The 26995-nt window shown below is 47.6% G+C and overlaps 1 protein-coding gene across 1 annotated transcript; it reads right to left on the bottom strand.

Annotated features, from left to right (window-relative positions):
* Nucleotides 1–4045: 4045 nt before the first annotated feature.
* Nucleotides 4046–4345, bottom strand: Crct1 (cysteine-rich C-terminal 1). The gene has a single exon (XM_013015018.1). The coding sequence runs from the start codon at nt 4343–4345 to the stop codon at nt 4046–4048; it is 300 nt and encodes a 99-aa protein (XP_012870472.1).
* Nucleotides 4346–26995: the final 22650 nt, after the last annotated feature.

Below are 26995 nucleotides of genomic sequence, written 5' to 3'. Positions count from 1 at the left end.
CTTGTCATTTTCATTTGCAGTAAGACCGAATCTACAGTCGAGGATTGGGCTCCCTCCACTGCAGGACTTACTCATCTCAACTGCAATCATCTCTGAGTTCAACCTCACATCACTGACTCTTGGACATCCATCTTCCGCCAACAGCTCAGACCCAACACATCTTGGACAAGAACTTAGCTCTCTTCCTTCCCATGCCAGTTCTTTCTTGTGACAGCTCTGCTTTTCTGCCAATGCTATCACCATAGTATCATTTCCCAGTCACTAGGCCCAAAGCCTCTGAGACACACTCCAGTGGATTCCTCTTCCTCAGCCCCAAGTCTAACTGCACCCAGTTCTCTCCTTCTTCCTTCCAGACAAATGCTTCTGGTGTTGGTAATTTCCTTTTCTTACCTGCTGCCATCTTCCAGGGTCAGATCCCCACTTTAACCCTGAGCCATTGACACATAGCAGTGGCTCACACCTGTAATCCTAGTTACTCACAAGGCTCAGATCCGAGGATCTTGTCCAAGGAAGAAAGTTCATGTGACTCTTACCTTCAGTTAATCACCAATAAGCCTAAAGTGGAGCTGTGGTTCAAGTAGTAGAGCATTAGCCTTGAGAGAAAAAGCTAAAGCACAGCACACTCAGGCTCTGAATTCAAGCCCTAGCACTGGCACCAAAAACACACACACACATACACACGCACGCACACACACACACACACACACATACACATACACACCACCTGGGTTCTTGTCTGGGCCCACAGTAATATCCTCTTCATACAATGGGAAAACATCCTTGTCACTGCTGCCTAATTAATCTGAAGATCATGTCAGAGAGTGCTGCCCATGTTATGTAAACCAACTTCTATCTCTTTAAGCTCCTTCTTTCAGAGCTATGTTCCTATCCCATGAATACCATACTGTTTGCATTTCTTCAATCAACACTCAGAACCAATCCCATGGTTATCCATCTTGGATCCCCTTTCTCCACTGTCTAAATTTGGGATTATACATTTCCCAGAAATATACAATATCTGGCCTTAGTATCAACATGTTCAGAATAGTGATACCAAAGTCAGAAACACTCAAGTCTGAAACCTTGTTCTGCCAATCACTAGCTGTACAATCTCAGGACGACCACCCAATAGCTCCTTGTTTCAGATTTTTCTTCCTTCCTTTCTTTCTTCCTTCCTTTTTTCCTTTCTTTCTTTCTTTCTTTCTTTCCTTTTTGTTGGTCATGGGTCCTGAACTCTGGGCCTGGGCGCTGTCCCTCAGCTCTTCAGCTCAAGGCTAGCACTCTGCCACTTGAGCCATAGCTCCACTTCCAGCTTTTTCTGCTTATGTGGTGCTGAGGAATCGAACCCAGGGCCTCATGCATGCAAGGCAAGCACTCTACCACTGAGCCACCTTCCCAGCCCTGTTAATTTTCTTTTGAGGTCATTTCTAAGCCATCGTACAAAGGAGTTGTCATTCAACAAAGGATTTGTGAATACCCTACATCTTGATCATCATCACTCCTTCCAACACTCTCCCCTCCTCCCTCCCCAAACACCTCTTCAAGAAAAGATTGTAACATTGGTTTTGTGGGTAGTTATGAAGACTGAATGAAATAAGCTCATCATTATCTGACTGATGCCACTAGCAAACCAGAATGCTAAGAAGTCAGGATTCCTGGCTTTAATGGAGACAATAATGGGAAGGCCCCCTAAACACATAACCATGAGCTTTCCTGCTCGGCACCTGCTGGAGCCACAAGGTGTGCTGGTAGCACCATCCTCACGGTTAGCCAATTGGTGAACACCGAGGTGTCTGTGCACTATTCAGGCTCATGGTGAGTCGCCATCTTTCTTTCCCAAATCTCTTCCCTTAGCTTCCTGCTCTCACATTGTTCTCTCACACATTGATTTTCCAGTCTGTTCTGAGTCAGGCAATCCTCCCTTCCTGCCTCTCTGTCTACAAAGTCCTGGGGCCTGATGTGTCAAACCTGCAACACTGGTGTGAGGGGGTGTGTCTGCAGTGATGTCATCTGTTTGTAAACAACTGACCCATTGCCTCCTACTGGGCACCACAGAGTCTCAGAAATGGAAGAGAGGGGCTCCTCCCCTCCTCTGGGGAGTGGGCTGCCACTCAGCCTCACCAGCACCGAGACATTCAAACTCAGCTTTAAATAGTGAAGGTGAATCAATGAGCCATTTCTGACTTTGCCGCTGAGCAAAGACCCCGGGGGGCCACTGGCTGCTGGGTGGAGGCCCCAACAGAGCTCACCAGTCATTGGGTCACCGATGCTGCAGCCACAGAGAAGCCAAGCTGCAATTTTCCAAGAGGCTGGGTGTGCCCAGAGGGCTGGGTGTCCTACCACCCCGCACTGAGGCGATAGTGTAGAACCTCACCTCAAGCCTCAGCCATCACCACCAAGAGCCTTTGACTTGTGTGACTTGGTGCCAAATCACTGAAACTCTCAGACTTCCAGTTTACTCACATATTTTTAAGAAAAGGAAATAACAGAAAGATTACTAGGGATTAAGTGAGAAAAATAGCCTTACATATAGATAGAATATATATATATATATTCTTTCTATATATATATCCTATATATATAATAGAGAGAGAGAGAGAGAGAGAGAAATAGCCTTATATCATACCTGGAACCAAGTCAATATCCACTAAATAGCAGCTATTCTATGACTTGTGATTATCACCATTAAGCTCTCTTCCCTTCTGAGCCCAACAGACACCATGCAGAGGCAGCTGGCCCCAAACCAGCAGTGAAATCTGTGCCCATGGGGCTGAGCTCCTGTCCTACTCAGGTTGACCCCAGGGCCACCTCTACCACAGCCACCAGCGCTGGAGAATGAGAGGCTCACACCTCTGAGCACAGCATGTGACTCTCCCTGACACTGCGGGCTCCTGTCATGCCCCAAGCTGCCTGGCTGGGACCTGGGGTGGACAGTTCATTCCCAGGCAGCCTTCAAAGCTCAGCTTGGAAAACATTTCCTCTCCCAGCAAGTGCCAATGCTCCTGATCCTCCATGGCCAAAAGGGAGAAGAGGAGAAGGAAGAGGATCAGGAAGAGAAGGAAGGAGGGAGGGAGCGATGGAAGGAAAGGGAGAGGGTAGGGAAAGGGAGAGGAAGGACAAGGAGAAGAGCAAGAGGAAGAGGAAGGAGGAGAAAGAGAAGTGGGACCCTACTGCTTTGAATCTACATCCCCCAAGAGTGGCCAGTTCAACCCTCAGACACACACACCTGCCTGGGCTTGGCGGAAGGGGGTGGAGGGGGGGGGACGGGCGCCTCAGGGACAAGGCTCAGAAAGGCCTGAGGAGTAGCAATCAGAGCAGAGCAGTTAGGACACCAGCCCAGGAATCGTCTAGAACGGTCTGGATGGTCTGCTTCATGGCTGAGTGACTAAGTTCCTTCGCCTCAGTTTCTCTCCTGTAAAATGGTCCCGGGCCTGGGTGAGTCACGCGAGAATGCTGCAGCCAGCCTTAGAGGACCCCCAACTCCACCTTGGTGGGCGCCCCTGTGCCCTCCTGATCAGAGCTCCGCTTCCTCTGGCAGGCCGGCAGGCGGGTGCTGCGGGGTGTTTCCTCTTTTGCTTTGTGGGAAGGTTAGGAATAAGAATAATAAGCGCACTATAAAGGAGTCACTAAGAGCAGAGAAGTTCTCAGGAGGTAGATGCTTTATTGGGATGTCTTCCAAGGCCCATCAAGTCAGCCAGCATGGTAGCAAGCCCCTCCTTGTGCCCAGTCCCTGCAGATGACACATGGGGGGGGGGGGAGAGGGACTCTGGGATCCCTTTGGGAGAAGTTGGGGAGGGGGTTGGGCAAGTCCCATGGGGAGCCAAGGAGTTTGTGGGGAGGAGCTGGGTTTCTGGGTTTCTGAGCAGCATCATGAGCGCAGTTGGCCTTGGAGGGCGGGGCGGGGGTGATGAGGGTGGGCGTCCAAGGCTCTGGCCCACGTGGGAGCAAGAGTTGTTGCAGAGACCCCCGGGGTGGGAGCCGCAGGCGGGGCGGCCTTGGCCTGGGGGGCCCTGGGCTCCCGGGCGCCCCCTGGCGGGCGGCGGGCTCAGCAGCCCCCGGAGCAGCAGCCCGAGCTCTGGTTGTTGCAGGAGCGCTGGCTGCTGCTGCCTCCTCCTCCGCAGCAGCAGCCACGGCGCTGCCGGCGCCTCCGGGGGAAGCAGCAGCAGCCCGTGGAGCTGGAACCGCAGCAGCCGCCGCTGGAGCCGCAGCAGCCGCCGCTGGAGCCGCAGCAGCCTCGGCAGCACGAAGAGGAGGAGGAGGAGGAGGGCGCCGGCGCGGGCGCGGGGCAGGGAGTGGGACCCTGGGAAGAGCCCTTGGAAAAGCCTTTGGCACACTGCTGAGACATGGCTGGAGCTTGTCACGGAGAACCTGGAGGACACACAAACGCATAAGCCTTTGGAAGCCAGCGGGTCTTTCCTTCCCCTCTGGAAACCCGATCTTTGGAAATTTGGCTGTGTGACTCCCCCCCCCTCCACTCCCACCCGTGTCAGGCAGCCCGGCGTGCGGTAGAGGAGGGCTGGGTGGTGCAGAAAGGGAACCCAGAAGCAATCCCCAAACAGCAGGGCTTCCCCGGAGACACAGGAAACAGCAGTGCCAAGAGCCGGCGGGATTCCAGCCTTGCTCCCCTAGAATCGGGGTCCACCCAAGAGAAGAAAGCTGGCGACGCATCCGCCCCATCCCAGAGCCCGTCAAGTACCAGTCAAATGCCAGCTAACCCGCTGCAGACTGCCCACCTGTCACCAAACACATCAGCTCTGTGTGTGTGTGTGTGAGTGTGAGTGTGTGAGTGTGTGTGTGAGTGTGTGTGTGAGTGTGAGGGAGTGTGTGAGTGTGAGTGTGTGTGCCAGCGGCTCCCCCTCCCTGTCTACAGATTCCATGAATGGAGCAGCAGGCCCATCCCCTTCATCGCTTCCTTCCTGGCCCCACAGCCTTAAGGGATGGAGCCAAAAGGCCAGACATAGCGAGAAAACCATTATCCCCATCCGGGAGTGGAAGTTCTGAGTTCCAGACACCACTCTGCTACAGATGTGTGGTGTTATCTTGCAGTTCTGTCTCTGTCTCTCCCTCTTTGTGTGTCTGTCTCTGTCTCTCTATCTCTGTCTGTCTCTCTATCTCTGTCTGTCTCTGTCTCTGTCTCTCTCTCTCTCACACACACACACACACACACCAGACCCCTAGCACCCCACCAGGAAGGCCCAGCTAAGCTGGAGGTGCTCCTTGCCCAGCCTGCCCCAAGGCTCTGTTGTTCTTTCCTCTCCCGCCCCTCTGCCTTCACCTCTTCCCATCGTCTTGGCCAAGTCCCACTGGACACTTACCAAACCCTGGCCCCACTGGTAGACTCTGCTCACTCCGTTCTCCACCTGGAGCTGGCCACCTGCTAGGTGCACTGAGTGGAGCCCTGCCAGAGGAGCCTTTTATAAGATTCCAATCAAGCCCGGGCTGTGGGGAGTGGCCGGTTTCTCAATCCACACGCTCAGCTGACACGCACATCCCAGAGTCATTCATCACTCAGGGAGCACTGGAGGTGGTGCACGTGGGCACCCAAGTCACTCCACAGAGCTGCCAGGATTGCCGGGCCATGTTTACTTTCCAAACAGGACACTGATCATGGCTGGGAGGGCTATGCTGTGTGTTCAGGAGAGATATGGATCTGTGGGGGGGTGATGTCAGGGTCCTTTTTGCTACAATACACACGTGTGTGCATGCTCTCTCTCTCTCTCTCTCACACACACACACATGGTTCCACTTACCTACACATCCATTCCTGTAAGCGAGTATCTACTTCCATAGATAGACCTTGCTATCTCGATTTCCATCTCTCTGGGCCCATGCTGGGCTCTGCGGCTCAAGCTGCAGAGGGGCCCGCTGGGTTCCGTCCAGGCGCTTGCAGATGGAACCGAGGGAAGGTGACCGTGGGATGGATCTATGGGGATCTCAGTGATGAGTTCTCTCCGTCTGAGGATAACCCAGGCACAGTGAAGGGATGATGAAGATTGGGGAAGTTTTGAATATAGTCAGGCTACCCTATTCCTGTAACAAACCCTAACACATAGAAAAGATATGTGCATGGGGCTAGAGTCCAATTGCAAAATGATACATCAGCCTCTAGACTCTGCTTCTTATCCCACATCCTGTCCTATCTTTATTTGAAGGCAGATTTTTCTGGGAGAGCAGGGGAGGGAGGGAAAGGAGGGGAAGTGGAGGGAAAGAAAGGAAGGAAGAAAGAAAGGAAGGAAGGAAGGAAGGAAGGAAGAAGGAAGGAAGGAAGGAAGGAAGGATAGAAAGAAGGAAGGAAAGAAGGAAGGGAAGGGAAGGAAGGCTTAAGGAAGGAAGGAAAGAAGGAAGGAAAAGAATGAATGAAAGAAAGAAAGGAAGAAAGGAAGGAAGGAAGCCCTTCCAAAGGCCCAAGTATCCATAATTGTTGGTTTTTAAACTTTCAAGAATTGGAAAGAGGCTGTGTATGGTGGAGAGCCAGCTATAATTCCAACTACATGGAAGTGTGGGTAGGATTATCATAGTCTGAGGTAAAAAGAGAGAAAGGGACCCCATCCGGAAAATAATTAAGGCAAAATAAGATGAGGGTATGTCTCAAGTGGTAGCACATCTGCCTAGTGAATGAGAGACCCTTAATTTGAACCCAAGTAGCACACACACACACACAAAAAGAGGAGAATGGAAGTCTACTGCCTGAAATCAGTTTCATGTTGATGCCATTGCCCAGCCAGAACCAGGAGTTCCAAGATACAGAAGAAGTTCAAGACCACGAGTGAGTGCTGAGGAGCAGGCTCAGGGTTAGAGCGGGGGGCAGCATGAGGAAACAGACTAGGGAGGCCCGTCATAAAGATGCGTCCGTTTCCTTTAGCATGGCCTCAGAGCCTGATGAACAGGTTCCCTGTGCCTGGAGCTCCTCTTGGCAAGAGTAGACGGTCCAAGAAGCGAGGGCCACACTGGAAAAGAGAAGAAAACAATGAAGTCACAAGGTCAGCGAATGTAGGTTCTCCTCTAGGAGACTGCAATGCTCTTCCAACAAAGAACAGCGAGAAAAGGGAGAAAGGGCCAATAGGAATGGATGTAGGGAGAGATCTGGGCAGATCACTTCTCCTCCCCGTTTAACCTGCGGTGATCTCTCCCACTAAGGTCCTTATCTATCTGATGCTATCAAAGAGCAGGCCAGCTGTTTATCTTGTATCAAGAAGGCTGAGGCGAATCATCTTTCCTATTGTAAACTTTTTAAAGTATCTCCAGACACAGCCAGCCCCATCCCTAAAGAACTATTACATAGAAACCCAAAGTCAGTGACCCAAGTCCCCAACAAAACAACAATACCGCAGAGGGGGGCAGGGGAGGTGTTTGTTCTCTACTACAATCTCAGCATCTGGAGAAGATTCCTAAACCCACTTCCCTGAAGATTGTCCCTGTCCCCAGCTTGCTGCTCTGGGTAACCCATAATACTCAGAAAGGATGAGATTCCTATGCATTAGATCCTACAAAGAGCATGGTAGGCAATCTTGTTATGATGATTTGGGAGGTTAAGTTTTTTGTTTTGGGTTTTTTTTTCCAAATCATAACCCATTTATGAAGGAGGCTCCCTGAATGGGATCTTTCTGGGTATCACTCGCCTCCTCTTCTCAACCCATTCCTGTTCCTGCAAATGGGCGTGGGAAACACGGGTCTCAGACAAGATGATTGCCCTTCTCAAACTCAGAGCTTTAAAGGGAAGATTATTTCCCAGAGGTCTCAGTACTTCCCATGCTCACACATGATTCCCAAACAGGTGTTTGAGGTGTCAGTGTTTGCATGGGGAGTGTTTGCTCGGGGAGTGTGGGTGAGGGGCTCAGAACAAAATCCAGGAGGCAGTGATGTTAAGAAGAAAAAAGCTTTTTATTGTTACAGAGGAATCCGCTTCAGAGCTGAATTTCAACACCTTATACTCCAAACAACTGAGTCCAAGAGGGGAAACTAGGCCAGGTAATGTCTGTGGGGAGACCTCCAGATGGTGCAGATGAGTGTGGACAGAAGGAAGGAGCAAATGCCAAGCATTTTAGATGCAGGTCTGCAGGAAGGTGGGGTGCGGGGGTACAAACAGGTCTTTGGGGGAATGCTGCTCCCCTGTGGTCCTCATGGCTTAGGTCAGCAGCAGCCTCCAGACTTCTTGCTACTGCCACCGCTGCTACCACAGCAGCCACTGCTGCCACCGCTACTGCCACCACTACTCCCACAACAGCTGCTGCCACCGCTGCTGCCACAGCAGCCACTGCTGCCACCACTGCTGCCACAGCAGCTGCTGCCACCGCTGCTGCCACAGCAGCCAGAGCTCTGGTGTCGGCGTCGGAGAGATCGGCGGGGCCTGTGATGGCTCAGGCAGCAGCCACCACCCCCAGAGCTGCAGCAGCCACCACCCCCAGAGCTGCAGCAGCCCCCAGAGCTGGAGCCACAGCAGCCTCCAGAGCCAAGGCTACAGCAGGAAGAGGCTGGAGGTGGGCAGGGGGACTTGGGTGGGCATTTAGGGGGACACTTCGGGGTGCACTTGGGAGGGGGCTGGCACTGCTTCTGGCTTTGCTGGCAGGACATCTCTGAAGGAGCTGAATAAAGCTGCAAAGATAATAGAGAAGTTTGGCATTCAATGAATCCCAGGAAACTTCCTTACAATGAAAGATGGAACTACGAATGCAATCATCATGGATGATCAGGCTTTAAAAACAGAGTCTCCTAAGACCAGTTATTCAAAAAAAAATACACAAATGATTTCAACCTCGGGACTTTCATGCTTTCAAAGGAATGCCACATCAAAAAAAAAAATCCCAGTCCTTCACACCTCTCTGCCCCACCTCCCACCTTCCTTTTCCAGAAAGACCCTCCCTCCCTTCCAAATCCTCTCTTCTCCTTGGCTTTCTTCCAAATTGCCCTCTACCACCACCCAAAGCCTCTTTTGCCCAGGACACCAGCACCAAGAGTGGATCGTGGTGGAGGAGCCACACTGTACCTGGCTCAGGCACTGGAATGGGTCTCTTGGGAAGCAGGTAGTCTGAGGTGCTGGGAGAAGCTGCGCCCTTTTATACCCATGGGGCCAGATCCTGTGGCGATGCCGATGGCATCTCTGGTAGGGTCCGTGGATGACACCCTCCACTCGAATCCCAAGGACTCAAACCCTCCCCCTGTAAGCATCTGAAGTATTCCTGCGCAGGAAGAACCCCTGCGAATGACAGGCCTGCAGGAGGGTGGTGGGGCTTTGCGTATTGCACACTGCACTGTTCATGTCACAGGTAGCTCTGCTATGTGCGCTGTTTCCTAGCTGCCCCAGTCTGGCGCTACACCTCTCAACCGTTTCCTCTTGGAATAGGAAATGAAGGAGGACATTTCCAAGATGAAAATTATATGGCTCAATTTTTTTTAGAATGAAGATAGAGATCTAAAATAAAATCTTAAGCCCAAGCTCATGATCCAGTCTGGCTTTTTTTCTTTCTTAGGTGATGGTATAACCTGGACAAAGAATGCCTGACATCCTGGCAATGTTGTATTAGGCAGATCTAATGCAGATGGTATGGGTGGTTGGACTTCTCTCCTTGCCTAAACTTGACACACCAAAAAAAATCATGAGCAACACTGATTCAGCAGTGACAACCTCCCTGAATGAGCAGAAGTCTCATGGCTATAATCCTAGCTACACAGGCATCTCAGTTCAAAGCCAACCTAGGCAGGGAATCACATGAGACTCTCATCTCCCATTAACCACCACAAGACCTCAAATTGACAGTGTTCAAGTGGTAGAGTGCCAGCGTTGAGCAACAAAAGCTAAAGGACAGCCCTTAAGCCCTGTACCAAGACATGCACGCATGCACCTCCTATAACTATATCTATAATGTAGTTACATATTGAAACTTCACATGGTAGCCAATAAATATGTAGTTTTATGTTTCTTATGGACCAACCTCCAAAAGTAAATTTAAAATGTGAAAAGCTATGGAATTAAAAAAATAAATCAAAAGACTCTAGCCAGCGGGCTACTCAGGAGGCTGAGATCTGAGGATGGAGGTTCAAAGCCAGCCCGGGTAGGAAAGTCCGTGAGACTCTTATCTCCAATAAACCACTCAGAAAACCAGAAGTGGTGCAGTGGCTCAAGTGGTAGAGCGCTAGCCTTGAGCTAAAGAGCTGAGGGACAGTGTCCAGGCCCAGAGTTCAAGCCCCATGACCACACACACACAAAAAGATTCTAGCCATTATGAATATCATTATTTCTATAAGAAAATGCATACCAAATTTCAAGCCACCAATCTATCTTTTCTTTATTTTTATTTGTTTTATTGTAGAGGTGATATACAGAGGGTTATAGTTACATAAGTAAGGTAATGAGTACATTTCTTTTTGAATAGTGTTACTCCTTCCCTCATTTTCTCTGACTTCTCCCCCAAATCCCTTCCTCCCCCAAGTTGTAAAGTTCATTTCCAACATAGTGTCTAGTTAGTATCACTGTGGCATTGGTTCACCTTTTGTCCCTATTTTTATATTGAAACTATTTTATAATATTACAACCAATCATGGTATTTTCTAATAGTAGATTACAGTATTTATTTGCCACTTATAGATAAAGACTACTTACCACACACAAAAACATCACTTATAACCCCATCCCTTAAATCTTTTTTTGTTTATTTTCCCTTCTTTTTTTCCCCCACAACATATGGGGTACGGGTGTTGGGTTTTGTTGGTTTTTCAGTTTGTTGGTGATTTGTGTTAGGTTTTCAGTTTAAGCCGTGTTTATCTCACTACTGCTCTAAGAGTTTATCTTGCCAACTTTTCACTTAGCGTTTCAATGTGAACATTTCTAATGTTTCCAGATAGCAATGTTTGGGATGCCAGAAGAACATTTCACAGAGAGCTTAGTCTGTATGTGGTTCCAGGACCAGTTTGTGGATTTAAGTCCCAGAGTCCAACCTACCAGTGTATGCTTGAAATCACACGAACTCTGTACCTCACCATCCTCATCTGTGAAATGGATAAAGATAAGGTTGATCTCATAGGGCCAGCTGCAAATCAAATGAGTTGACATTCATCAAACTCTGAAATAGTGCTTAGTATGTAATACACACTCCATGAACATTAAAACTGATGCTATGCCTGTTCTAAATTCTGTCATGGGTGGGAGGGGATTGACAAGGGGAAGACAACCAATGGAGAGGCAGACAGCCAGTTGTCCCCTCCCCCACCTGCTGAGAAATGTAAGAAAGAATGCAGAAGGTAGACTCAGAATTTCTGAAAGATGAAGATCAACAGAAGTTAAAGGACTTGCTCACTCAACACGTGATATGATGAATTTTAATCATTTGTTTCTTCTCATGCTTCTATTTTTGAGACCGAGTCTTGCTATGTTACTCAAGCTGGCCTATACCTGGCTATGTTGCTCTCACTGACCTTGAAATTTGATCCTTCTGCCATAACTTCCCAAATTTTGGGACTATAGAAATGTGCCACCATGGCTAGCGAGTAGGGTAATTTTTTAAAGGCACAATGTTGCTGGGTGTGGGTAGCTTACACTTATAATCCTAGCGTCCCAGGAGGCTGAGAGCTGAAGAACATAGTTCAAAGCCAACCAGGACAGAAAAGTCCCCATGAGACTTTTATTCCCGTTAAACTATTCAAAAAAGCCAGAAGTGGCACTGTGGCTCAAGTGGTAGAGCACTATCCTTAAGCACAAAGAGGCTCAGGGACAGCACCCAGGCCCTAAGTTCAAATCCCAGGACTGGCAAGAAAAAAATGGCACAGCATTTACCCCTTGTTACTCATAATTATCATAATTGTTTGGGCATGTAGCCACTTACTTCACTACATGGATAAGGTCTTTTAATTCAATAGCCCCCAAGATGTAACTTGGTGATTTTAAGGAAGTAGATGTTTAGTATTCATTTTCTTGTTCAGTTGAGTTTGTCATTCAGCAAGGTGGACCCAGCTTTTGTTTAACAAATTCCAAAACAGCTGATATCAGGGGAGAAGATAAGGAAAGAATCTCAGCCATTGTTCACTTCAGGGTCTTTGACCCCAGTGGGCAGTGATACTCTTCAAAGTTCCATTGAGCGGCTCTGAAACACAGCCAGGATGATGAAGCTCTGCGACCATGAAAAGGAAGGAAAGACTCAGAGATGGAGAGAGGCTTGCTCTGGATTGCCCAGAACTAGAGACAGAGCAAGAATCCCAACCCTACTATCAGCATCTTGCCATCACAACACTCTGCCTCTCGAGTGATCATTTATTTTTTGTATATATTTTTATTGTAAAAATACTGTACAGAAGGGTTACAATTACATGGATAAGGTAATGAGTACATTTCCTATCGAGCATTGTTACCTGCTCCTTTGTTTTTCCTCTTCCATCCCTTCCCTCCTCACCTCCCCAACTCCTCCCTTCACCCCACCCCGAAGTTGTAAAGTTGTTTCAACATAGTGTCTTGTACGTCTCATTGTTACAATGGATCAACCTGTATCCTTTTCCAGCATTTTGTTATTTCCCTTCTCCTCCCCAAGTTAGAAAAATGTATATACAAGATGCAGGACACCTGAATCAAACACAGTGAAAACAAGGGTTATACCATGGGGGAAGAAAATACAAAAGAAACAAAAAATAATCACATGGTACATTATAAATACATTAAAAACAACAGTAAGAAAGATAAAACCACTTGTGTCCCTATCTTGGGGTTCATTTCACTTAGCATCACCTTATACGGTCATATGTATATAGCTTTTGACCTTTGAGATCCCACCTCACCCCAGTTAGAATGGCTATAATCAAGAACTCTAATAACAACAGATACTGGAAAGGATGTGGCCAAAAGGGACCCATACTACATTGTTGGTGGGCGTGTAAACTTGTTTAACCACTTTGGAAAGCAGTATGGAGGTTCCTCAAAAGACTCCACATAGAGCTCCCCTATGACCCAGCAATCCCACTTTTGGGCATTTACCCAAATGTTCACAAACAAGACCATACTAAAGCTACCAGCACGACTGTGTTTATTGCAGCATTATTTACCATAGCTAAGATATGGAACCAACCCAGATGCCCCTCAGTAGATGAATGGATCAAGAAAATGTGGCATATATATATTATATATATATATATATATATATATATATATATGAATTCTATGCCTCCATCATAAAGAATGACGTTGCCCCATTTGTTAGGAAATGGAAAGACTTGGGAAAAATTATATTAAATGAAGTAAGCCAAGCCCAAAGAAACATAAGTTCCATGGTTTTCCTTATTTGCAATAACTAGTATATGTCTAGGATAAGCAGAAAAGATCATTTTTTTCTTGTGACTTTCTTTTATAAGCTTTAACTGTATCTACAGCTGAACTCTTTGTGTCTGTGAGCTCTACATCCTGGGAGAATTGCATCTGTGTTGAACATGTACAGATGCTCTCTTCTTGTCATAACTCCCTAGTCAATATACCATAACAATGATCTACATAGCAATGACATACTTGTATTCATTATGATCAGCAGCTTACAAGGGATCAAAAGACTACAGAACATATGTAGTGTACAAATACTACACCATTATAAATAAGAGACTTGAGCATCCGAGGAATTGGGGGTATGCAGGGAATCCAGCAATCAATCTCTGGGGATACTGAGGGGTGACTATCACTCACTTATTGAACATGGCAATTGGAAGTTGGAGTGAAAATAGAAAATTGTTGATGAATCTGTGTCTGAATCCCATGTCTAGAAAACTCAGAAATAATCATTAGTTCTACTATCCTCAACCACCAGGAATTAAGTATCGGTGTGTCAAGACAAGTGTCAGACTTCACCGGGGCCAGGCCAAGTTGGCAGGCCCCAGGGAAACACCATCATAGTGACTGTTCATGCCCCATGCCTCTGAGCTTAACAATCCTGAGCACACTGACTCACTGCACTGAACTCACAAGAAACGGATGACATCCATGAGAAACGTGAGTTTCAAATGTTGGCCAGCTAGGAAGATTCTCTTCCTATGGGAACCCTCCTCACAGGAGCCAGGCTGTGATCTGGACATGTTGAGCAAGTATAGGGCTTCACAGCACCCTTCAGTTTTGACAGTGAACAAATTGAGTTATCTTCCTCAGCTTGTCTGAACAGCTCCATCTCCAGGCAGATATAGACAGACCGCTGGCCACTGGCTGTCCTTGTTCAAATGTAGTTTGGGAACTAGGTATATTGTAATAATACTTGATGTCTTCAGACTCCACAGATTTATTGCCTTCTAGTCATGTTGGTGAGAGCTATCTTGGACTTCACTAGATGTCAGCAGGGACGGGGTTCTTGCTGAGGTTCATGAGCAAATCTATTTCCTTGTTTCTTCCAGCTTTCCCTTAGCTGACTCTGGCCTGGGAAGCATCTCTGTGGCAGGACTTTGCCCACCTCCCCTCTGTGCTGATCTGGAGTTTAACCCTATAAAGGTGACCTTATTTATCTTATAATCAGCACTCACCATTGCCTGGTAGACAGTAATGCCCATCCTTCTCTCCCCAACCACCCCAAATCCACATCCTGATCCACAAAAACACATAAATATATTGTCTTACACAGCAAAGGGGCTTTGTAGATGTGGTTCAGTTAAGAATTTTGTGCTGGGGCATTTTCCTGGATTACCTAGTTACAGGAAACGAAGGCCCTTCTATGAGGGTCCTGGCTCTGGTGGCTCACACCAGTGTTACTCAAGAGGCAGAAATCAGGAGGATTGTGGTTTGAGGCTAACCCTGGGTAAAAAGTTGACACAACAGAATCTCAACTAATAGCTAGGTACAGTGACACACACATGTCATCCCAGCTACTGGGGAGGCTGAACTTGGGAGAATGGCAATTTCAGGCCTGCTTTAGTGAAAATGTTCACAGCACCCCATCTCAACAGAACAGAGAGCTTGGTATAGTATCATGAGTCTGCCATCTTAGCTATGTAGGAATCATAAAAAGAAGGATTGCTATCCTGGCAGATGTGGTAAAAAGTGAAAACTTATCTCAAAAATAACTAAATCAAGAAGGGTTAGAGGCATGGCTCAAGTACCTAGCAAGCACACACCTTGAGTTCAAACTCCTGTACACATAGAAAGATACTAACCAGGGAGGCAGGAGGGTCAAGGTCAGAAACAGATATGACAATGGAAACAGAGGCTAAAGTGTGGCATTGTGAAGATGTGGGAAGGGAACATAGGACCAAGGAAGGCGAGCAGCCTCTTAAAGCTGGAAGAAGCAAGGAACTGGATTTGCCCATGAGCCTCTGCAAGGACCCATCCCTGCCCACATCTAGTAAAGTCCACGAAAGCTCCCACCTGCATGACTAGAAGGCATTAAATCTGTTGTGTCTGAAGACATCAAGTATTATTACACTACACCTAGTTCCCAAACTACATGTGAGAATGCAGCTTTGTTACTTAAAATGATGATCAAAATTTATCAAAACTGCTTTGGGACAGGCAGGTAAGTGGACTCTGTGATGTCTCTGGAGTTGACAGAAGGTCCTTTGGTCAAGGAGAAGCTTAGTGAACAAAGAGAAAACCCTCACAGATAAAGAAGGCATTTCCAGGCTGAGGTGCTAGCGATGTGGCCTTTCTGAACATGTTTCCTCACCTATAAAAGGGGAATAACAGTGCCCCATTCATAACAAGCCTCGCTCATGACGGTGACAATAAAGCACTTCATCCTGGACCTGGCACCGGAAACAGTCCTTGTTACCTCGCCCTGTTCCTTGTCCTTCTTACTGTTGTCCTCATTATCCTTAGTGAAAATCCAGAGCTGTCCAGATTGTTTCTCGGACATTCCTGGGGCCCTCCCCTGTCTCAGGGGTTCCCAGCTCCTTATGTCCTGGGTTAGGGTTTAACACATTCTATGGACGAGGGTGGTCACCTTCAACATGCTGGACCAATTAGAAGTATCAGCAACACTTGTATCTCTTTGCAGAAAGACCAGCGTTTCTCATTCTTTCCTTCATGGAGAACTTGTACAACTTAGAAGGTGGTGTCTGTTTTTAACCTTTATTTGAATCCTTACGGCAAATCCATTTGGTAAAACAGAGAATTTAAAGAGAAAACTCAAGGCTCAGAGAGGCCAAGGCATTTGTTTAAGATCACACAGAGCCAGAGATGATGGCAGAGTTCAAACTCAGCTCTTTAGATGTTGTGTCTCCCTAAATGCTAGATCTTCAAAACGCAGTGGCCTTTAGGATCTATGCAGCCTGTCAGGGATGTGGCGTACAAACTACGAGTCTCCAGTGAGCTCAAATACCATGCACACTAGGGCAGGCTGAAAACTACTACTTTTTGGGAAATACACTGAAATATGGCTTCAAGAGGAGCTTTCCTCCTATCCCTGGTGAAGGAAGTGTTGGGTGGAAGGGCCTCTAGCAATTCTGCTCTCAAGATGAAGAACTCTCTTCCTGATTTCCTGGGTATTCCACTCCCAAGAAATGAATGGCAGAGAATGAGGGAGGGCTGAAAAGGTAGGAGTACCAGAGGCTGACTCACAGATGCCTGGGGCTCCAGGGGTGTGAGCACTTCCTGCAGAAGCCCCACCCCCGGGTCCCGAGCCAGCCTGGGCCTCTGAGCTGTGGGATGATCAGCCAGCTGTAGGATGATCAGCCAGCTGTGGTGTTAGCTCCTCCCCTGGGAGTATTTCCATAGCTGCAACCCAAGGTAGGGATGCCCAAAGAGCCTCCAAAGTGAGTAACTGGAGAAAGGAGGATTCTTCCTTTTGAAGAGTAAATAAATATCCGGAGTGGGGGAGTCTGAAGGAGTAAAAATAGCCAAGGAGGCCTCTGGGAATCCACGCACTGAAGCACCTTGTTTTCTCAGCTGGAGAGGATGGAGATGCAGCGCAGGTGACAGGTGCTATGGATTGGGCAGGAAGAGGCAAGTATCCCATCACAGACACAGCATGTGTCCTAACTCACATGCCGGACCCCGAGGGGAAGCTAGGCCTGGGCAAGGGCCATAAGGAGGCAGAGATGACAAGGCCATCGTCATTGCTAGCTAGGAATTGTCAGCCCTGTGGAGGAGACAGGTGACTCCAACGAACTACAATAAAAGCAGACTGATGGGTATGGATCAAACCGTACAGTGGACTCGAAAGGAAAGTATCCTCAAGTTACAAAAGTATAAGCAATATGGTGCTGAGTCCATGTACGTAAGCCTCTTGTATATACCTAGGTCATATGTAAACAAGCCTCTCTAAGTAGGTGTGTCTATGTAATATGTAAATAATCAGGAAGAAGATGGGCTGAATCTATATGAAGATCTTAACAGCAATTAGTATATAGGGGACCACAAGCACTTCCTTTTCCTTTTGCTTACCTATTTTTTTTCTAATCTTCTGCAATGAATTTGCATTACTTGAAGGACAACATGTTTAACATAACATAATGAATAGTCTAAAAGCATCTGAGGAGCACAGCAAAAAAAAATGGCAGTTTTGTTTTTATTCAAATTTTCAAATACTTTGAGTTTCTATTCCTGCCGGGTACCACTCTTGGCACAAGAGGCCAAGACGGGACTATAGGCTCTACATCCCCCTTCCCGAGACTCAGACTGCCTCTTCTGTGTCTTCTGTACCCAGTTCCCACTCCCTGTTCCCCATAGTTCCCTGACCTCCCATGGGAGGGCCCTCCCCAGCAGACTCTCAGACATGAACTAGGAGCGATATGCTGTCCTCCTGTTCAATTCTCAAAGCATGGAGCCAAGCACCAGATGCCCTGGGAGCGTGTGACAATAGATCCAAGCAGAAGAGAGGAGGCTCTGAGTCTCAGACAGCAGTGTTGGCGCCAGAGGCCTGAACTACTACCCCCTGCTCTTTGTGCCTCTCACTGCACAGAGGTGCCTCAAGCTTGGCTCATATAGGGAAGGGATTTCTTGTTGATTGAACTCAGGGGAGCTTTCAGAAATAGGAAAAATGATCTCTCTCTCTCTCCCCCTCTCCCTCTCTCTCTCTGTCTCTATCTGTCTGTCTGTCTGTCTGTCTGTCTCTCTCTCTCTCTCTCTCTCTCTCTCACACACACACACACACCAAATAGACCACCTTCCCCCTCAAAAATCTCAAAACTCAATCAATTATGTTCATACCCCAGGACCTAAAGAAATTTAACTTGACTTTGTAAGCCTGACACCTAACTCCATGGTGAGTTTTGTGAAGGGAAGAAAGAGAGAAAAGAAGCAAGGGAAGAAAGATAGGAAAGCCAAAAAAGGAAGGAAAGAAGAGGGGATGGAGGGAGGAGAAGAAAGAGGAAGAGAGAATGGGAGGGAGGGAAGATGAGGAGAGAGGATGAGCAAGAGGAAGGGAGGTAAAGAGGGAAAAAAAGAGGAAAGAGAGGAAATAAGCTCTTGGGAAATAAGCTCTTTCCACATACCTGCCATTCTACTTTATAGATGGTGGGGATTCTGTTGAATGTATGTATGTATGTATGTATGTGTATGTATATGTATATATTAAAGGCAAAAAGTGAATCTTGCTTGTAATCTGAGGTGAGACCCTCAGATCCTAGTGACCAGAACTTGTGACTGAAGTTTAGAGATTCTCTTTCATGCCCTCTCCTCTGTCAATACTAGGTTTCACCCACCCGCCCTGCCCATCCCAGTGGAGGGCTGAGCTGCCCCAATCCCAGGACTCCCCCAGCCTGCTAGTCATGCCCTCACCTTTGGAGGCCAGGCAGAGTGTGACTGACTCACATCTCAGGCATCTGAGCAATTTCACAGATGCCTGAAGTCTCTAGGTTGATGATGAAATGCCAAGAATTTCCTTTGTGCCAGCTCGGTCCATCAAAATCCAAGAGTCACCTGGGAATGTATCTCAGTCCTAGGGTGACAGATCATTCTATCCAAGAGAGTCTGGCTCATACCCTCTTCCTATTCCCCTCTGTCCCCAGCTCTGCCTCCAAAGCCACAGGTCTTCTCAATCCTGGTGTCCTCCCCGGAGCTCTCCTGCTTGAGACCATCCTCCCTCTTCCCAATTCTCCATCATGGGCCCGGCCCTCAGGTGATGTAAACTGTGTTCCGGTTTATAGTAATGATGCGCACTGAACGCACCACCTCTGCCTCTTCCTCAGTTCACTTAAGTAAATGGCCCTACGGAGACCCAAGGGTGGGAGTTATGCTAGCTTCTCCTGATCACCAACCTCCCTATTTTACCGTGCTCCAGAATTTCCTCCTCCCAGCCCGACCTCCCATTCTTTAGGCCCTGCTCATCCCTCTCCTTAAAAGATGAGATACCTGAGCCTATTTGAAACATTTAAGGCTCCCTGATTACTTCTGAGGGAAAAATAATAATAATTCAAATTCTTCCAAGTGGTGATGCGGTTCTTCATCAGCCAGGGCTTTCTCCCCACTCCGTGTTCTCTACACATGCTGTACCCGCATCGCTAAACCGCTGTCCCTGACAGCCTAGACCCACACTGTGCTTAGAACATCATTCTTCCCCCACTCCCGTGTGTAACTGCCAAGGGGCCATCTTCTGAGAAACCTGTCCAGACAGACCCCATCCCTGCTCCCATAATAGATAACTCCTTAGCAGGGTGCCTGCCATGCTCTGTGCTCCATTCACCTCCCCTGTTGGATTTCCAGCCTTCCCACTTCCGGGTCTGGCTGTCCCAAGTGGTCCTGGGAGGTTTCACAAAGTCTGCCTATCCTCAACACTTGATGCCTCCTGCGTCCACCCAGACAGTTCCCAGGAGGACAGCTCCCAGGGGGACAGCTCCCAGGAGGGCAGCTGGGGGGGGACAGCTCCCAAGGGGACAGCTCTTGGGGTGACACCTTTCAGGGGCTCAGAGTCCAGAAGGACAGCTCTCAGAGGGACCGCTCCCTGGGGACAGTCAAGGCTGTACATCCTTAAGGCCAAGTTCCGAGCTCACAGTATTCAGCACATATTTGTTGGATGAAGGAAGAAGATGGGAAGAATGAGAGGCTGTTTGTCACTGTCAGGGAGGGAGGAGGCCCACAGCAGGCTCTGACCTTGACTCAGCCTGACTCAGCTGGAAACTGTGACGAAAGTCACTTCTCGTCGGCGCGTTGCCTCCGTCTCCCTGGGATGCCGGGCAAACAGTGGAAGTTTAGATCACTTGCTAGATAAATGGAGTGACATCAGGTGCTATTTGAGCTATTCTTAGACTCCAGCAGGTCACCTGGAGTCCATCAGAGATCTGGCCCGTCCTTCCTTATCCCAGGCTGAAACTGAGCGCCAGGGCTCCAGCCTCTGAGCCCATGTCCTTTCTGTCATCACTGTCATGTCACTGGCCACAGCAGAGGAGTTGGGAGGTGAAACAAGAGGACAGAGTCGAGCCGGGTGCCGGTGGCTCACGCCTGTAATCCTAGCTACTCAGGAGGCTGAGATCTGAGGATCATAGTTCAAAACCAGCCCAGGTAGGAAAGTTCGTGAGGCTCTTATCTCCAATTAGCCACCAGAAAACCAGAAGTGGCGCTGTGGCTTAAGTGGTAGCATGCTCCCCTTGAGCTGAAGAGCTGAACGACAGCAGCTAGGCCCTGAGTTCAGGCCCCACAACCCAAACCCAAACAAAACAAAACAACTACAAGAGTCTCTCAGTACTGAATAAAGCATCCATCTAACTATGCTTGGCTGAGTGCAAGGGTAGTGGGAAGGTTTTAGAGTAAAATGAATTCCTGGTCTCCACTGCTGATAGCACCTCTTCTTCCCCCAAACTACATAGATGCCTGAGGGAAAATGAGCCTCCCCTTTAGTAGATTCAGTTACTGCTCTCCCAGGAAGGTTACTCTGTGGAGGCCCGGTGGGCGAGGCCAGCTTTCTGAACACCTGTCAGCTCCTGGCAGGTAAGATTCTACAACCATCCTAGTGCTCGGGGGGCACAGAGAGCTGGGGACCAAAACCTTTCATGTGCCAGGGAGAGCTGATCTCTTTTGATTTCAAATCCATTAGTACATCTCTAAGACCTAGAGGAGATCTGGAGCCTGGTACATACTCATCAAATGTTTATAGGATCAAGGAAAAGTGAGGAAATGATGTGAGGGAAGGAAGAAATGAAGCTGCTGCTTGAACCAGCGTCATTGATTTGGCTGAGGGAGCAGCAGTGTCAGCTTCTCTGAGCATCGGAAGCCAACTTCTCAGAACAGCGGTCATGTCACCACAAGCCACCAGTCCCAGGACTCTTGAACATAAATGCTTACTTACCTGAGCAGAAAGTCCCTCAAGTCAAAGAAAAAAAAAAGCCTTCACAGTCCATAATAGCTTGTGCATCAATCTTTTGAGAACAACAAAAACCTTTTGCTTCCCTGCCTATATCCAGCTTCTCTTGGAACTTTCCATGTGCATCTCTCTCTCTAGCACAGAGGAATGACCTTGTCTCAGAAGTACTAGGTTCAGAGACAGGAAGGGCCTCAGTTGCTGATGTGTCCATGTTTCTCACTAGCCAGGAAATGAGGGACTGGATGAATTCTGCTGGAGTGTAAGACACCAGGATCCCTGCTGAGCCCTCTCCATCTATAAGGTAGAAAAAGAACTATTGGAGCGGAGTAAATATGATTAAATGCCATTAAATCTACTCTGGGGTTCCAAGTCTGTCTCATCTACACCGCGACCTCGAAGTTGTTGCATTCCTTCTCTGACCCTCTTCTGCAAGATGGAGGCTAATGGCATGCTGCCCAGTCAAATGAGATCATATTTTGCAAAGTACTTGGTGAGCCACAAAGTACTATGAAAATATACGCTAATAAGAATGACCTAAACGTAATCAAGTAATGACGAGATAATCAAGACAACCTCCGAATGGTGCTGTGCCTCACACCAGCCTGCAGCTTCGTGTGAGGTCAGTGGCGCTGGGGACTGGCCCAGGGCAAGGCTGGCAGCAGCAAAGGCACGCAGGTGACAGCTGGGCATCGTGACATGTCGGGGCATTGTTGGTGCCCACCTTGAGGCCAGCACTAAGAGCAAGAGCTATTCTGGCCCAAAGAGTGTAAGAAGGCAGCAATGAAGTTGATGGCTAATCTATGTGCCCCACCAGGACTCTCTGACAGCTGGAAGGCACAACTCCCAGGCTCTCCAGCTGTTTCTGCAGGCCCTCAGGAACCAGAATGTCAGAGAGGGGTGGGGCCGGGGTTTAGGGAGTCACTCCACCTGCCTGGATGAGGTGACCCGCACAGGTCCATCCAGCTTAGGGTAGACCTAGTGGAATTATCTCATGGACCTTCCTTGGTGTTTCCCATGGTCCATGGGACTGTGATCGCCACCCAACACCATTAATAATAGCACCTCAGCCCTGGCCCCACCAGGGCTAAGCTTGGCTTAGAGTGACGACACACTGATCTTGAACCAGGGACGTCGCTTAGGAAAGACACTCCAAGACAGTGTTGGAAAGCTCACCTGCCATTCGGTCCTCAGGAACATAAGTAACAATAGCATGCTAGCCATTGTGCTGGCCCCTAAGACAGAGTTAGGAAGAAAGCACAGCCCCTGGATGAGGCATGCCCTTGGATGAAGGCGGGGGTGGGGTGGACTGGACATTGTGATAGATGCCAATCCATCCTCCCAGGACTCCTTGGTGGTAAGAATGGAGATAACAGAGGAGAAACTCTGATCTTTTTCCAGAGTCATGTATCACTCAGCCATGCCTGAAAAAGAGGGAGAAAATGGCTCCTACCATCCCCTGCTGACCCCCTTCAGCCTTCTAGACTAGGAGCTAGAAGCTGTCCCAGTGTGGTCTTCAATGAACTAAAGGATCATGGGCAGGTCACATCTTTAGTTTCCCCATCTTTAGAATGGAAACATTCTATAGATGACTCTTCTTGTGTTTAACCAATCAAGCCCAAAATGCTCTTTTTACTAGCAGCCATTGCTAGGCTTTGGGATCATAATGGGGAGGAGAGTTGTGGCTCTCCACTCTTGTAATTCAAGGATCACTAGGACTCAAAGCAGGGACCAAGCACGTGTCAACACTGTAAACAGAAATATAAGGGTTAGGAAAGTGTTCCTTAAGCTGCAAAGGCCTGTATAAACATGTTCCACACTCTCCGGGGAGGTTTTGGCTGCTCCCACTCAAAGCAGAGGAAGCCCAAGATGAGAAAGATCAAAAGGAAAAATAAACATTCATTGAGATAGTATGTGGCTGATAATTCCTCCCCCAGCTCTCCCAGAGTGGATATTAGTTCACCTGCTTGCAGATCTGATAGGGATGCCCGGGAGGCTGACTTCCATGCCCCCGGGGTGTCCAATTCAGAGGTCAGAAGGTGCCCTCTGCCACTGGTCCTCAGTAAACAGAACACTGATTCCCCCCTTCTTGGTGTTTTCCACCTCCAGCTCTGCTCCTTGGCTTCTGGCAAGAGGGGAAGAGACAATCACATGATGCCAAGAGAGTGCAGAGGTCTGCCAGGAGAGAACAGACAGTGAGCCAAGAAGTGGCCCAGGGCAGAAAGCCGGGTCTTACCTCCTCTGTATTTGCCTTGGTGGGAGATGAGCCAAGTCAAGCAGGGAGCTGACTCCAGCCCAGGAATGGGGGACAAGGAGTAGATAGATACAGAAAAGGGTTAGGAAGAGAGAATTGTGCCAGTGCCATCTTTGAGTTGGCCCATCTCAGCCTGATAGCCTTCTTCATTTGTCCCAGTCTCCATGTCTGTGCTTCTCACCCTTGGCCAGTACCCCCAGGCTGCCCCCTTCTCCCCATCCATTCAAAATCATCTGGCATCTCTGTGAGCCATTTGAAGGTCACAGGTTCACAGGTAGTGACTTATGATGAATGAAGGAAAGCTGTGATCCTGGGAGCTTCCGGCTTCAGCCCTGGAGAGTGGTATGGTGGTCACCGTAGTAGATTTCTCTCAAGATGATGAGGAAATTAAGGCCCACAGCCAGAGTGGAGAAGCAGCTCATCTCAGGTCACACAGCTATGCCTGTTAAGGAAAGCATAGGTGTTGTAGGCCTCAGAGGAGCGGGAGAAGACCCAACCCCGGCTGAACAGCTTCCTGGTAGAACAGCAACTCAGCCCCTATCCAACACAGGAGAGGGGGAAATAAAGATGGGAACCTGCTTTCCCAGGACTGAGGGAGTTGGAGAGGAATTTTGATCTCCAGTAAAGTCATCCCAGGTTAGTTAGTCTAACAGCTCGCATAGAAACAAATACTAACTTCACCCGCTACCTGCCCCTGCTCTCTGACAGTCATTCTTTGGTTGAGGATGCCCCCTAGTGGTGTGATAGTAAAACCCGCTCTGAAAAGTCAAACTCATTTTGAATCTCAGGCCAGAATTTCAAACGAGTTGAAGTTAGTTAATCCTTCGGACCCTCCATTTCTGTGTGTTTAATGATGGAAAAATCACACCTGATGTTTGGACTAAGAGTAAATGAGATCACAAATCTGAACTTGCCAATGTGGTACCGGAAGCAAGAAGGCATTCAAATGATGAATTCCTCCTCTTTAGCTCCTTGCTTCTACAATACTTCAGAGTATTTCGTGGAGTTGGTTAAAATTAAAGTCAGGGTATGAAGTAGAAAAGATAAAGCGAAAGTAGAATGTTAAAGCAAAACCTCAGGGTAACTATGAAAATAGATGCCAGCTTCTTAAGTACAAAGCTAAGTGAAGAATGAAAGACTAAATGGGTGGACATGAACACAGGTAAGGTACTCACTTTGCCACATGGGAAAAGAATCTCTGGGTAGGAGGGCCAAGACGCACATACACAAGGCAGCTTATGAAATCCAGGACCAGTGGGTTGGATTTGAGTCTTGGCTTAACTCTAGGTGAGACACTTAGCTTCTTTGTACTAGGTTCCTATAAAATTGGGATAATGGGGCTGGGAAGGTGCTTGACTTGCTTGCATGAGGCCCTGTGTTCGATTCCTCAGCACCACATATGCAAAAAAACGGAAGTGGTGCTGTGGCTCACGTGGTAGAGTGCTAGTCTTGAGCTGAAGAGCTGAGGGACAGTGCCCAGGCTCAGAGTTCAGGCCCCACGACCGACAATGACAACAACAAAATTGATCCCAAGAATGGTTCATTAACAGGGTTGTTGATTATATGTAGCTGATGAAGTATACATATTTTATAAGGACAACACCTGGTTTGGCTTTATATGTGTATATAATTTATGTAAAACAAAAATAAAATATAAGTAGTGTTATATATAATATTTTATATGTGTGTAAGTGCAATTGAAATAGTACCTAGCACATATAATCACCATATAAGAATTTGCTATTTTTACATTCTGGGATATGACAAATTACACAGGATTCTAGAAACACATATACAGTGGGACCAAAAGACACAGTACCCAAGCACCTCTTCATGTGTATCTAAAATAATATGCACTGAAACAAACTCCAAAGATATGGAAACAAAAGGATCTTTTTCTTAATTCATTTGTTTTCTTTTGCTGGTGATTCCGTTTTCTTTACCTTACATACAGCATATGCACATGCATACTTTTAGGGTGGGGAGGGGAGGGCACAGAACCCCAGGGAAAACGGTGAAAAAGTACAGCAGTAGAGCACACTGGACATTGTTCATCAATGAGCTATGCAACTCTGTGGGTAGAGATGGGAGGGAGGAAATGGGAGAGAATGAGGGAACAGATGACATTGTACGAAAGGAAATGTACCTATTGCCTGATGTATGTACATGCAATCCCTCAGAAAATCACCTCTACCATAACAATAAAGCCAATTAATAAAAAATAAGAATTTGCTCTTTTTAACTCAGTGCACTACATAGCAGGTGATCCATAGCTAAGCACTTTGTAGAGAGAAGCACAGTTAATTCTTACTGCTCAGGCTTGTTAGCATTGTATTAGGCCTTTGTGCTGGTTTTGGGCCTTGAACTCAGGGCCTTGCACTTTTTGGGGGCTTTTTGATTCAAGGCCTATGCTCTACAACCTGAGGGAGGTCTCCACTTCCTGTATTAGACCTTGAAAGAAGATTGTCAGGAACCTGCACTTGCTCCCCACCCTAGTATATATCTCCATCTCGAGTGCCATGATGGTTTATCACAGTGGACTCCAGCCTTGGACTCTGTCTCCCTCTAGTGTCCAATGCAAGTAAAGCAAATTGGGCACTCAGTATCTGCCAATACAGAGGGAGAAGTGTTCAATCCCAATCCAGAGATCACAACCTCATTTAATGGCATGGATAAGTGTGTGACATGGTGTTGAAAGAGGCTGAGGAGGAGGAAAGGCTGGACAGAGAAATCCTTGGAAGACAGATGTGTTCGTTTGCTAGGATTGTTATAACCAAAGCTCACAGACTGGGAACTTAAACAACAGATTCATTTCCTCACAATTCTAGAGGCCAGGAGTTCACCATCAGGACGTTCATAGTCTTGGTTCCTCCAGAGGCTTCGGTCCTTGATTGTAGGTGGCCATCTTCTCCTGTGTCTCCACAAGGCCAGCCTTGAGAAGTGTCTGGGTCCTAAACTCTTCTCATCAGCATACTTCATTTTAACTTAAGAAGTTCTAGTAAGCCCTTCCTTTTTAGCCATGCCTCTCCGCCATGCACAGCCGGGGCGGGGTGGGGGGGGGAGGGAAGCAGTTCAGTAAATAAACTTCTTTTCCTGCCTGAATAGTACATGGTGTTCTCTTCATCGGCTACCTAATGAAACCTACCTATTTAATATACCTTACATATGGTGCCGTGACTTGGATGGGGTTTTTGAGTTGGAAATGTTAGAATTTCCTAACCACCCCTTTTCCGTGAACCGAACTGCCTTGAGACACCAAGAGACTTTTCACCAATACCATTGCTGGCCTTCACATCCACGCCACTTCTCTACTCTGCAATGTAGAAGACTACATATATATCACCCATGGTCAACAAATACATGAGTCAATATCTTCTAGAACCATCAGAATTTATAGACATCTAGAAAAGAAAAAAATTTTAATTGTGAAAATACTGTACAGAGGGGTTACAATTACATGGGCAAGATAATGAGTACATTTCTTATCAAACATTGTAGCCTCCTCCTTTGTTTCCCCTTCCCATCCCTTCCCATCCTCCCCCTGCCCCCTCACCCAATCTTCCCC

This window comes from Dipodomys ordii, unplaced genomic scaffold (assembly GCF_000151885.1).
Source record: "Dipodomys ordii isolate 6190 unplaced genomic scaffold, Dord_2.0 Scaffold26, whole genome shotgun sequence".
In the NCBI taxonomy this organism is placed as follows: Eukaryota; Metazoa; Chordata; class Mammalia; order Rodentia; family Heteromyidae; genus Dipodomys; species Dipodomys ordii.
This window is presented reverse-complemented; position numbering and strand designations above follow the sequence as displayed.

Coding starts and splice junctions, on each gene's coding strand:
- Crct1 (XM_013015018.1), bottom strand. CDS start 4,345: ATGTCTCAGCAGTGTGCCAAAGGCTTTTCCAAGGGCTCTTCCCAGGGT.